At 42.6% G+C, this 13,144-nt stretch overlaps 2 protein-coding genes across 2 annotated transcripts; one reads left to right on the top strand and one right to left on the bottom strand.

Annotated features, from left to right (window-relative positions):
• Positions 1-2,398: 2,398 nt before the first annotated feature.
• On the top strand, positions 2,399-3,535 carry LOC110519456 (cocaine- and amphetamine-regulated transcript protein). Its single transcript, XM_021596562.3, has 3 exons — positions 2,399-2,716; positions 2,844-2,927; positions 3,174-3,535. Exons 1-3 carry the CDS (start codon positions 2,552-2,554, stop codon positions 3,279-3,281), a joined length of 357 nt encoding a protein of 118 aa, XP_021452237.3. The 5' UTR covers positions 2,399-2,551; the 3' UTR covers positions 3,282-3,535.
• A 4,316-nt stretch (positions 3,536-7,851) lies between these two features.
• Positions 7,852-13,138, bottom strand: cdkn2aip (CDKN2A interacting protein). Its single transcript, XM_036981132.2, has 4 exons — positions 13,014-13,138; positions 11,908-12,157; positions 11,213-11,328; positions 7,852-10,521 (listed from the first exon to the last, which is right to left on the bottom strand). Exons 2-4 carry the CDS (start codon positions 12,153-12,155, stop codon positions 9,980-9,982), a joined length of 906 nt encoding a protein of 301 aa, XP_036837027.1. The 5' UTR covers positions 12,156-12,157; positions 13,014-13,138; the 3' UTR covers positions 7,852-9,979.
• Between the last annotated feature and the right edge of the window lie 6 nt (positions 13,139-13,144).

Raw genomic sequence — 13,144 nt, 5'->3', positions numbered from 1 at the left:
GAGATGATCAAGAACAAAACATAATGTAACAGCAAGACAGCAACACAGTATATCCGTCTGTGATCTGTGTCAATATTTCTAATGATCATCTCTACACGATAACCATGCTTGTGTTGTGGTTAATTGTCTTAATGCACCAGAATGGTTAAAGATGAGTAGGCTAGTGCGTCATGTGCAGTTCTGACCAGTTCAGTCTGTTTCCCAACCAAGTTTCTTCACAGAACGAGGGGAGAGGTGACACACAAAGACAGGGTCACATATTTGCCGTAAGATGATTTCTGAATGCCATGATTATTTGGCGAGAAAATGTGACATAAACTTACAGCACCTGGCACCAGAGGTAACTAAAACTATGGTCCTACATTTTTTTTTCACGTGTAATCTGTAATGTGTCCAAAATACACTATAAAACTGGTGTAATCATTTGATAAAATCACCTACACTGATATAGCGTAACTATTTACGTACTTTAGCAGACGCTATTATTTAGGGCGACTTACAGTTGTGAGTACATACGTTTTGTACTGGTCCTGCGTGAGATTCGAACTCTCAACCCTGGCGTTGCAAGCGCCATGCTTTTTCTTCCGTCTTTCCTCTGCCAACAAATGACCCCTCTCCAAATGTACCTCGTCATCCCGTCCAACATGAATATGGGGGTGGTCTTTCTGGTACAAACAGTGGCTTCGGAAAGTATTCAGACCTCTTGGCCTTTTCCACATTTTGTTGAGCCTTATTCTACAATGGATAAATGAAATAAAAACATCTCAGCAATGTACACACAATGCTCCATAATGACGAAGCGAAAACAGGTTTTTAGACATTTTTGCAAATGCATTAAAAATAAAAAAAACAGAAATACCTTATTTACATAAGTATTCAGATCCTTTGCTATGAGACTCGAAATTGAGCTCAGGTGCATCCTGTTTCCATTGATCATCCTTGAGATGTTTCTACAACTTGATTGGAGTCCACCTGTGGTAAATTCAATTGATTGGACATGATTTGAAAAGGCACACACCTGTCTATATAAGGTCCCACAGATGGCAGTGCATGCCAGAGCAAAAAACCAAGCCATGAGGTCGAAGGAATTGTCTGTAGAGCTCCGAGACAGGATTATGTCGAGGCACAGCTCTGGGGAAGGGTACAAAAACATTTCTGTAGCATTGAAGGTCCCCAAGAACACAGTGGCCTCCATCATTCTTAAATGGAATAAGTTTTGAACCACCAAGACTCTTCCTAGAGCTGGCCACCCAGCCAAACTGAGCAATTGAGGGAGAAGGGCATTCGTTAGGGAGGTGACCAAGAACCCGATGGTTGCTCTGACAGAGCTCTAGAGTTCCTCTGTGGAGATGGGAGAATCTTCCAGAAGGACAACCATCTCTGCAGCACTCCACCAATCAGGCCTTTATGGTAGAGTGGCCAGACGAAAGCCACTCCTCAGTAAAAGGCACATGACAGCCCGCTTGGAGTTTGCCAAAAGCCACCTAAAGACTCTCAGACCAAGATAAACAAGATTCTCTGGTCTGATGAAACCAAGATTGAACTCTTTGGCCTGAATGCCAAGTGTCACGTCTGGAGGAAACCTGGCACCATCCCTATGGTGAAGCATGGTGGTGGCAGCATCATGCCGTGAGGATGTTTTTCAGCGGCAGGGACCGGGAGACTAGTCAGGAACGAGGCAAAGATGAACGGAGCAAAGTACAGAGAGATCCTTGATGAAAACCTGTTGCAGAGCGCTCAGGACCTCAGACTGGGGCGAAGGCTCACCTTCCAACAAGACAATGACCCTAAGCACACAGCAAAGGCAATGCAGGAGTGGCTTCGGGACAAGTCTCTGAATGTCCTTGAGTGGCCCAGCAAAACCAAGGCCTTGAACCCGATCGAACATCTATGAAGAGAACGGAAAATAACTGTGCAGCAACACTCCCCATCCAACCTGACAGAGCTTTAGAGGATCTGCAGAGTGCCAAGCTTTTAGCATCATACCGAAGAAGACTCGAGGCTGTAATCCCTGCCAAAGGTGCTTCAACAAAGTACTGAGTAAAGGGTCTGAATACTTATGTAAATGTGATATTTAATTTTTTTTTAATAAATGAGCAAACATTAAAAAAAAACTGTTTTTGCTTTGTCATTATGGTGTATTGTGTGTAGATTGATGAGGGGTGAAACAATTTAATCCATTTTAGAATAAGGCTGTAACGTTACAAAATGTGGAAAAAGTCAAGGGGTCTGAATTCTTTCCGAAGGCACTGTACCATCTCATAGAAAACATGTCATGTCGTCAATGAAAAAAAAGTGAGTAATCTGTGCCTTGTAGGAGCGCCCACAATTTTAAGCAATTACAAGCCATCCAACTTTACGTAATGACTCACCCACGCCATCTCTCTTACGCATGAAAAATCTATGGTTAAGGTGGCGCAACGGAAGTCACAGACTTCGGACACGGCGGTACACAGATAAAAGGTGTTTGGATTGCGGTAACTGGAGTATTAGAACGGGACCTTTTTGGAGACGAAATATATCTTATACTGTGCGCAATCTCATTAGGACCATGGAGAGCTCCAGGCTATGGACCAGAGCGGTGGTTTGCGCGGTGTTGCTGTCCATCGTTCTTAGTGCTGAAATTGACTACTCGGATTCCGAACTGGACTTCGACACAAGAAGTGTGAGAGACTTCTACCCCAAAGATCCGAATTTGACCAACGAAAAGCAACTGGTAAGTTTCTATCTAGGCTAAAAGTAAAACCTGCGACTTTAATGGTTAATGAGCATTAGATTTTTGTCTATTTGAAAGGTCTGCTTTGGAAGGATTTCTCATTCTAATGTGTCAATATTTCCCACAGCTTGGAGCACTACATGACGTTCTTAAAAAGCTGCAGACCAAGAGACTTCCATTCTGGGAAAAGAAATTCGGCCAAGTCCCTACGGTAAATTTAACAATTTGAACGAACCTTCTAAACATGGAACGACCTATATTTCGAAAAACGGATTGCCTAAACTGGCGCGTAAAACTACATTTCAACATTTTAACTTTCACTAAATGCGTTCATGTGCCATGTTTTGGGAATGATGTGATCTGATGTGGTGACAGGTGGATATGGCCCCACAGACCTTTGCATCTGTTGGCAAAAATGTCACACAGGGTCTTATTTTGTCTATCTTCTTTTTTTCAGTGCGACGTTGGAGAGCAGTGCGCAGTGAGAAAGGGCGCGAGAATCGGCAAAATGTGCGACTGTCCTCGCGGAGCTTTCTGCAACTCTTACCTGCTCAAGTGCTTGTGAATTGAATTGGTCTGAATGTAAGTTAGAAGTTGATGGCAAACTAAAACTGTTACATCAGAACGATATGTGATATAGGAATATTGTTATGATACTACAATATACGATTATCCGGAGAGTGACAGGTTGCATTCTGAGAGATTGTCCCCAAAAAGGCTTATTTTGAACTTATGAAATATTTTATTTTCAACTGGATGTTTCTGTAACCAAAAATGAGTTGTGCTATGAATAAACAGCGCTCTATCTTGTTTTGTAAAGCAGTCTGAGTGGTCTCTCTTTGCTCCAATAATTTCATGATCCACATGCATACAGATGATGCGCAATGCTGTGTGCGATAATGTTATGGGTTATTTCCTACAAACTCATGAAGTAAAAAATACCTACCGATAATATTAGTCATGAAGTACATGGATTCATGAGGGCTGAGTCTTGTCTGGACTGAGAATGAAATAGCATTTTTAGGCCAAATGGAGAAATGGTCGGACAGAAACAAAACAGTAGTGTATGTACATTAGTTTAATCTAATACATAGTATTTACTTAGAGCAGTAGACATTTACACGACCTTCATTAAGATGAATACAAGTTATATAATCACAATAGTTCAACTTGTAGAGAATATTTTATGGTTTTCAAGTGAATAAAAAGTGTGTTATTTAACTATTTCCCTAGTGGTGTTTTTCCATAGAAGCATTGGTGTCACTCCAGGCTTTTTTGGGGTGTCTTTGCATTGTTGTGAGGTAACCAACATTACTCGGTTAGAGGAAAGCAAACCCTTTTATTACAGTATTTCCTGAAATAACACAAAAGTAGCAGGTTTGAATTTTTCCATTCTGTTCCACCCAAAGTGGCTCACAAACCTGACAGTTGGTGTTTGCAAAACATGTTGTAAATCAAGTTGTTGTTGATGGGCTCTGGTCATAAGTAGAGCAGTGTATAGAGAATAGGTTGCCATTTGGAACACATGCTCTCACATATTATCACACCAAGGTGTGTGTATCTGATTCAAACATAGGACTGAATCGTAGGACATTGTTAGGCTGTGAGGTCATATCAGCTAATTACATAAATGCAATCGGTGACGCAGAGACAGGTGTTGTAAGGCAGGAGGTGGGATTGCTGTCATAGTTCATAGTTGTGGATTGCCTTACAACACCACATACCTAAATAGCTAAAATTTACCCATCCTCCCAGGCTCTCCCACTGCGGTTGATCTCCACCTCCATCCCTCCATCCCTCACTTCTCCAGGCTGTCTCTCTGATTCCTCTCCTCTCTCTTCTCCGATGGGCCCATGTCTCATTAATAATGAATGTGTTGCGTTCATACCCTGGTGAAGACAGTTTGCCTGTCGAAACGTTGGGCATCTGAGCTCTTAGAGTGCGGCTCTCCTTTATTTTCAAGTTTTCCACTCTGCTAGCCAGCACCTCGCCTAAATAGGTGTGTGTTTCTTTTTCCTCTAGATTGTGTTGCATTCTACAACACAGAATGTTATTTCGGTCTATTTGGCGCCTGCCTTTCAAACACACTGTCCGCCCTCCTGAATCGTCTTACCAGTCGCGCTACTGAAAAGCAAGCTCCTCAGCGGCACAACTTCAGGCTAAGGAGTGAGTTTCGACATTCACCCCCCAACTTACTCTACAGCAACCACAGTCCCCAGCATTGATCTGAGCGAAACTGCAGATCTGGGTCACCGCACCACCTGTAACGGACCTCACGCAGCTTGCCTAGCAAGTACCGCTTCCTCCTGAATCGGCTCGTACCTAGGCTCAAGCCCAGGACCTTTCCTTGCAAACGTACGTGACCGCTCTGCCGAAGCATCTTACCAGTCGCGTCATAAGTGGGGCTACTTCAGTCTGGGGAGTGAGTTTCACACATACCATGTGATACACACACATGGTGTTACTTCTCTATACGTTAGTTTCCTTTATGTTTATTCATATTGAATAGATCGCTGGAATTGGGAACTCTCTGGTTGACAGTATAGTCTGATGGATGCACACACAGAGAAGCCCACTCGGGACAGTGATGATGAATGAGACTGGAAAAAGGACCATTATCTGAAAGTTACCTGCTGATGGCAATGTTAACAGCGTGCACTGACGCACATCAAACTTACTTTCCTGCAAAGAGCCTGGTCATAAACAACGTTAAGTCAATAGTGGAGACAAATAAAATCTAACTTCTCCAAAAAAGTCGGCCAACAACAAGCGTGATATCTGTACATGTCTCTATGATTGAACATGTTTGTGTAACAGACAGTAGCGGTTACAACCTATATGTTGTGATAATTGTGTTGTTTGCTCTATAATCTGTTGGTTCATATGCCTTGCGACCGTGATATACTGTATAGGCCTAAAGGAAAGGGACAATTTTAGCTAGCTAGCCGCTGGAGGGAATCAAAAGGAGGTGCAACAATTCAGGTTGTTTCTGTCAATGACCTATGCTCTCAATGCGATTTGATAGGAGTGAAGCCAAATCCTAACTGGCTTCCCTTGACCCTTTTTTGGAATGCCAGGACCATTCACAGTTGAGCTCACTCAGTTTAGCTCAATGCTGATTAGCTATTATTTGATATTTTTTTATTCAAGGGTGCTCGCTGGCTTGCAGCAACATCGCCATACTCTTTTGGACCAGAGGGCATCAAATAGAGGGCCTACATATACCAAGACAGAGGGGCGTGGTTTCGAAAATTATGAAACACATAGAGACTCAAGATTTGTTTTATTTTTCTTGGTCCGTTTTTGGGGGAAGCCTGGCTTTCCTTGCCACCCATGAATACACGCCACTGGCAGCGTGCATTCAGTTCTGTCCAGGGCAATGCTCAAACTCTTCATCTTCGGTGAAAGAACACATGCCACTCAAAGCTCAAAAGTCTCACCCAACAGAGCACAGGAGTTGGCTCAGAGTGGGGAGTGTTGTTGTGCAGAAGGTTGTTTTTTGACTCCACTGGGCCTTTAAATAACTAATCGGCTGACACTTCAGATGTGAGGACAAACATGGTAGTTAATAATGGGCTGTTTAGAGCCAGAGAAATCAGGTCACATAGCAAATTATGCTGCAGCTGGCTTATTTACATAAACTTTACATAACCTAAACACAGCATTGTCTTTCATGCAGTATTTTGCTCTGTTGCTAGTTCTGGCATATCTCTTTATTTGATAGGGAGTGAGACAGGTACAATTAAAATATTTGACTCATCAAATTGACAAGGGTCAGATGCACTCATGTATGTGTGTGAGTGTTATCGCTATCTATGAAACACCATCTGTGGGTTGTACAGAAAACTTTCCCATCAGATTAAATTCCCCACCACATCCAATAATGTTCATTCCAAAGGACCCTCAACGCCTTGTTGTTACAATCACACTACATACATATGGTCTGTAACCATGCTGTGCTAAAACATCATTTTCCCTTCACTCATTAAGTATTATACACGGAGTATACCAAACATTAGGAACACCTTCCTACTATTCAGCAGGTGTTCTTAATGTTTTGTATACTCAGTGTATATCTAAAGGAACATATTCCACAGTTAACTAGCTGTGAGTAGCGTAAACACATACTAACTCTCCAGCAGTACTACAACAACCTGAAGGAAACACTATGATGGTGACACAAGACAGCGGCGGGTCAGGATGAGGTCAGCCACCAATATGCCAATTAAATCACGATTTATAAGGACTTGACTTGGCTTGTAAAGTAACTAACACCTATTAAGCGGGAACAAGAAGCCGACCAAGGGTGACTCAAAATGCATGTTGATGGGTGCATCTATTACATTATTATTACGGCTATTGAGAGAAGAACGTAATGAAGATGCCAGGGAGAGTGACTAGGCACAATTACTTGTAAATCAGTAGCAGACTCTAAGGACTGTAATGAGAAAAAGCGGATGGCAAGAACATTATCTGATTATTATGAACTGGGTTGTTTCGAGCCCTGAATGCTGATTGGCTGACACCCGTGGAATATCAGACAGTATACCACGGGTATGACAAAACATTTATTTTTACTGCTCTAGTTATGTTGGTAACCAGTTTATAATAGCAATAAGGCAGCACGGGTGTTTGTGGTATATGACCAATATTCCATGGCTAAGGGCTGTATCCAGGCGATGCGTCGTGCCTAAGATCAGCCCTTAGCCATGGTATATTGGCCATATACAATACCCTCTCGTGCCGTATTGCTTAAATATATCCTAGCATGTGTTTTCATTACCCTGAGTCATTATGCTTGAGACATACTACATGGGCGACAGGTAGCCTAGCGGTTAGGGAGACGATCCAGCAACCCTTGTGCCCTTGAGCAAGGCACTTTATCCCCTACAACAGCTCCCCGGGCACCCAGTGTGGCAGGCCCCTGCACCTCTCCAAAATCTGTATGGATGAATTGAAATAATCTATCAGTCAATTATCAATAAGGCTACAACTATCAAAATTCAAACCCCAAAGACTTGATGGCCTAACCTAACCTTACCATAATAGGGACTTAATCTATGTTCTTGTCTTTGATAAATGTGTTTCACCCTCTTCATGTCAGTGTGGATAAGAGACAATCATTGGACGACAAACATTCTTAAATTATTTTTATTAACAAAAATATAGAAACAGGGACCGCTCATAGAAATGTAAAATGTCACTAAATATTGTGGCCATTTACACATCAATGCAACCCATTTCATATCATTCAGCTTTGAAAAGCAAAACATTACAGCAGCGATCTTCCATTGATGATTTTTGAATGTAAAGACTCAAGCACTATCAAACATGTCATACAATTCTATGAACCTGGCTTAACGCCAATCATCTCCTTTAGAATTACTGAATCAATTCAGAAACATAACAAAAACTGACATTTTCTCAACAGCTTTCCTCACACAAAATAGAACACAGTGGTTTTAAATGAATGTCAAAGTTCCATCATCAACAAGATCTACATCATGCAGAACAACTAAACAAGATGCCTCCGTTTGTATTCAGACAAACACACCAAGTTATAATAGTGACAATGCATTCTACTGTGAACAGAAAACAACAGTTGAAATAATGATTCTGTCAGAGGACTTGTGCATTTTAAATACGAGAGCCGGTGTTAAATTATCAAAAGTATACCTCATTCTCATTCCATGACTAACTTTGTAACTTCATTAAACAAAAAAAGCATAACATTTGTAATGTGATCACTCAGGGAGATTTGAAGCATCAATAGAAAACTCGAATGACGAGCCACACAGGATTCATTAGTTGCATGTTATTAACGGTATTGATAAACGGTAGAGAAATGTCCCTCGTCTAGTGGTCGGGTTGTTAATCAGATAGCTGATTAAATGGCTTGAAGGTCAGACCCAGTGCAGCCGCACTATCCACCATAGTCCTGAGCTAGGTGTAGGGTTAAGTTGCACCTAGAGGCTGATCCTGGGGCAGTTTAGCATTTTCCTGACTAATGGCTAAGGTTAGGATTGAGGGAGAGGAAGCTGATCCTAGATCTATGGGGAACTTCACCCCGGAGCCCTGAGCTAGAGGACGTAGAAGGAAAGTGCATGGCGTGACTATAGACCCAAGCAAAGGGAGGGAAAATGTGGTGACATTTTGTGAACCACACCCTTACGAAGTGTGTACATTTCTCCATTGTTGTAGGCAGCAGACAGGCACAACCGATACTAAAAGGGACTAAACTTCTTACCATCCCCACTCTGAAGGAATCCAAATGACCTATGGAACAAGAACTGGGTATACGCTCCTCAAGAATAATAAAAGCGTAAAAACTACTAAGTGGTGGTGATGCATTGAGTCCATCCATTCAGTGGTACTGTATGACTCATAGAGCAGCTCCATTCAAACCCACACAACTTCTAAATACCAGGGCCGTGTTCATTAGGGAACACAGTAGCAAAACTTTTCGGAACGAGAAACTGAAATTAGCACGTATTATTGGACCAGGAGAGGTAGTTCCTCCCAGTTAGGGATGTGCATGGTTATTCGAATATTCCAACAGACGTTAGTATTCGAATACTTGTGTGAGTATAACATTTTGTGAGAAATTTCAAATTATTAATTTAATAAAACTAACTTTTTTATGTTGTTTTTATAAAAAGACCGGTAGCCATGTGTAGCTTGTTGTTTATGTAGGCCAATCAACGTGGAAAAGAGGCCAAATGTGTAACAAGTGGAATGAAAGTTTACTTATGCAATGCAAGATGGAATAAAATTACTGAATTAAAATTTAGCGAAATGAGAAAGAATAACAACCAACAGGTAGGCTGTTGTTTTATCTGAATGGGGTTGGGGGAAAAGCTCAGCATGTGGCCTCAATTAGCCTAGCTAGCTATAGCTGGCTAGCTTCTCTAGGCTACTCCAGTCAAGACAGGCACTGTTATATAGGATAATAAATAACATTGAATTGCCTTGGTGTCTCTCTCTCCCTCCATCCATCTGTTCGCCCCCTCTGCAGCTGCAGCAATAGAGCGCCAGCCTCTCTCCCTCCCGCAGCAGTGCTCAGGTAAAAAAAAAAAAAACTAACAAACAAAATATAACAATAACACATGTATTTCGAATATCTGACAAAAATTCATTATACTATTCAAATTGTGAAATTATTTCAAACCCCCATTCCTACGTCCCTATTTTACTACATTTTGATGCCTACTGAACATGACCCTGGAAAGGCCCCCGGAGGATACTCTATGACCCATGGCTGTGCTACGACGGCCCGTCTCCCTGCTGCTCTGGCTGGAAGGGGTAGCTGATAGCGGGAGGGAAGCCCGGGTTCCTGGGCTGATCATCCAGCAGCACCAGATCCTCTACATCCCTACCATTGAACCGCCGCCGGCAGATCTTCACCATCACCTTGCGCCCCTGGAAGGCCTTGAGGGCCTCCTTGGATGCCATGGCCCTGGCGGCTGCCTCGTCACGCCCGTAGCCCGTGCCCAGATAGACTGTCTGGCAGCGCAGCTCGCACACCTGGCCCTCCTTCTGGGAGCGCGCCGCAGGCAGGTCGGGGATGTCCTTCAGGGGCACAAAGACGCAGCTCAGGCTCTCTTTGGACGACTCAGTGCAGGCACGCAGGATTTCAAAGTGGTCCAGGTTGGGGCCGAAGCCCCCTGCCGACACCAGCTTCCACGCCACAGCCTTGTAGAGGCGGTTGAAGAAGGGCTGGTGCTCGGCCGGTGCCTGCGGGGGAGGGCCTTGCTTGAAGGGGTTCCCAGGCTTGGTCCGCTTGGCGCAGCTGTCGTCGTCGCCCCCTGAGAATCAGCAAGATAAAAGACAACTGAGTAGGGATTCTTCCCGGCAACACTGGCTTCACCTGCAGAGGACAGATTCCAGCGGTGTGAGGGAGGCGTCGGATAGGCAGCGTTTACTTCAAGGCCAAAACAAAAGCAGCAGAAAAAATACTGCTGTATGATTAATCTAACCGTAACAATGTAGAGTATTTTGATGGAAAAATACAGAACTTTTCCCACTTTAATTGTCCCACAAATATACAGAAATGGATATACAGCATCACAGTAATTGCCGTTCAGTGTACTGAATCACTTCCATGAGTTAACAATACTGTACAACCCTGAAGCAAAGACAGGCCATTGGTCAAAGACAGGACATTTCTTTTTTGTAGGGCTATAATATTAGCGTCAATTAAAACGTTTAAAGTTGGACTCTCCAAACTATACAAGGAATCTAAACTTTAAATAGTTTCAAATTCAAATGAAATCAACGTTTATTGATCAAGTGCACAGGATACAGGTGTAAACAGAGTGAAATACTTACTTGCTACCTCTCTTCAACAATGCAGTACAATATCAATCAAGGATCAAATGTCAAACAAAGTCTTAAATAACAAGTACTAATAAAAATTAGAAGGGGGAAAAAGTAATAAAAACTAGTTATGAGAAGTATGTACACAACTGAATATACAGTAGGATTTCAGCATCATACCTGCAGTCCTCTTTCCTTTCCCCAAGATTTCATCTCTGGTCTTTCGAACTGGAGCATCATTGACAACCACTCCCTCTGCCATTTCCTTGATCCTGTCCATGACAGGTTGAGGGTATCTGCAAAACAACACAGTCAGAAGAAGACTAAATTCCTTTTAGGACAGTTGACCCTTGTCTCCTGTTTTGTTTGTTTGTTTTTACATTGGTTTACTTTTTTGGAATACTGTAGTAGTTGTTCATTCTGGTTGGTCCAAACTGGAGAGTATATGTTCTAGTGTTGAACGATTTTAAACCAGATGCTATTGAAGAACACCAGCAGCACCCCCCATTATAACTCTAACTAATACTATTTTCACACTATCAACAGTGCAGACCCCAACCATATACTGTGCTGGCTCGGATATTTTCTTCTCACACTGTCCTTTCCAGCAGGTTTTCATGGATGCATAACCAGGCCATTGCAGCTCTGCTCGTCTCTGTAGTATACGCTAGTTAACAGATGCTTTTATCCAGATATACTTACAGTAGTATGTGCATACATTTTGTGTGAAGTGTGAAAATTATATTACAGTAACGCTCCACATCGAAATCCATAAAAAACGAAGTTCCTCTATCCATTTCTCAAACATCGCCTGTTTGAGATCTAGCTGACAAGACAGCACAAACAGATCTGGGACCAGGCTACAATACACATACCTGCAGCCCAAGAAGATGTGGTTGGCCCAGCATATGGACAGTGAGAGCAGCCTGTCCAGACTGGGGCTGGGGAAGCCCGGCTGGACTGTGGGGAACGTCTCCATGTTCCTCAGGAAAAACTCTCGTCTGGCATGCCACTGCTTGTTGGTCTCATGCCCTCCTCGGAGTGACTCCACCCACTCGACCAGGTGGGGGTTCTGGTCCAGGTACTCTGAAACAATGTCCTCTCCACTCCTCCCCTCCGCCATCACTGTAACACAGAGCAGAGACACAATGTGTTAGGCTATATCAGTGTTACAGTGACTAGAGGCAAAAACAGGCTACTCAAGACTCAAATCAAATCAGCTGATTTGATGGGAAATGATATACCACACTAAGTAAAGCCAGTGTGTTTTGTGCTCTGTCTATCATGTTTTTCTAGAGGCACGGCATCAACAGATTTATCAGGCACTGGAAGCTGTTGCTGTTCTATGATAGTTATAACACCAGAAATATGGTTATAGCCAGAGTCCTTCACCTGCAATTTGTCAGCAGCGGCTTGTTAAGAGGGAATATTATAACGCTACAGAAGCTGAAGTAGTCGTCTTCTGACATCTTTTAAAGTCACTGCTGGCATCTATTCTTTGTGATTATTGTCCTCACTGCCTACCAAACAACTTCGAGATTGTGGGAAGAGGGCGATTTAGATATCATAACAAATATCACGTAACGTTAGTAGGGCCAAATCAGAAAACCGCTTGTTTACGGAAGTCAATGTTGGTTTGTTGCAATGCCAGTTATCTAACATTACCGTCTCTGTTGTTACTAGCTAATTTATCATCAGACATATCATTCGGTGAGTAACTTAACATCAACCGGGTTAATATATTTTACATAGCTAGCCATCCTCCAATGTGGCTAGCTAGTTAGCTAGCATTGAATTAGCATAAGACTTTAAAACAAACGCCGGGTATTAGCCTAGCTAGCAAACACAACAAACGTATGTTGGTGGCTGCACTACGCCAACGTTAGCTTTATTTGAGCAACATATACCTTACTGGATAACTATATCAAAGAAAGTTGCAGAATATATTTTATTGATAGCAAATATACAGTTCAGAACGAACCTCAAACTGTCCAGGCAGCGCCGTTGCTGTATGAGTCATGACCAGTGATGCAAACAAGTTGACTGTCGAACTACAACTTCCACACGATTGCGCAACAACAGATACCACATGTTTTTGATCAAAGATATAGC

This window comes from Oncorhynchus mykiss, chromosome 6, assembly GCF_057628025.1.
Source record: "Oncorhynchus mykiss isolate SJ-2025 chromosome 6, ASM5762802v1, whole genome shotgun sequence".
Taxonomy (NCBI): Eukaryota; Metazoa; Chordata; class Actinopteri; order Salmoniformes; family Salmonidae; genus Oncorhynchus; species Oncorhynchus mykiss.
Note: the sequence above shows the minus strand (reverse complement) of the source record. Positions and strands in the feature narration are given on the sequence as shown.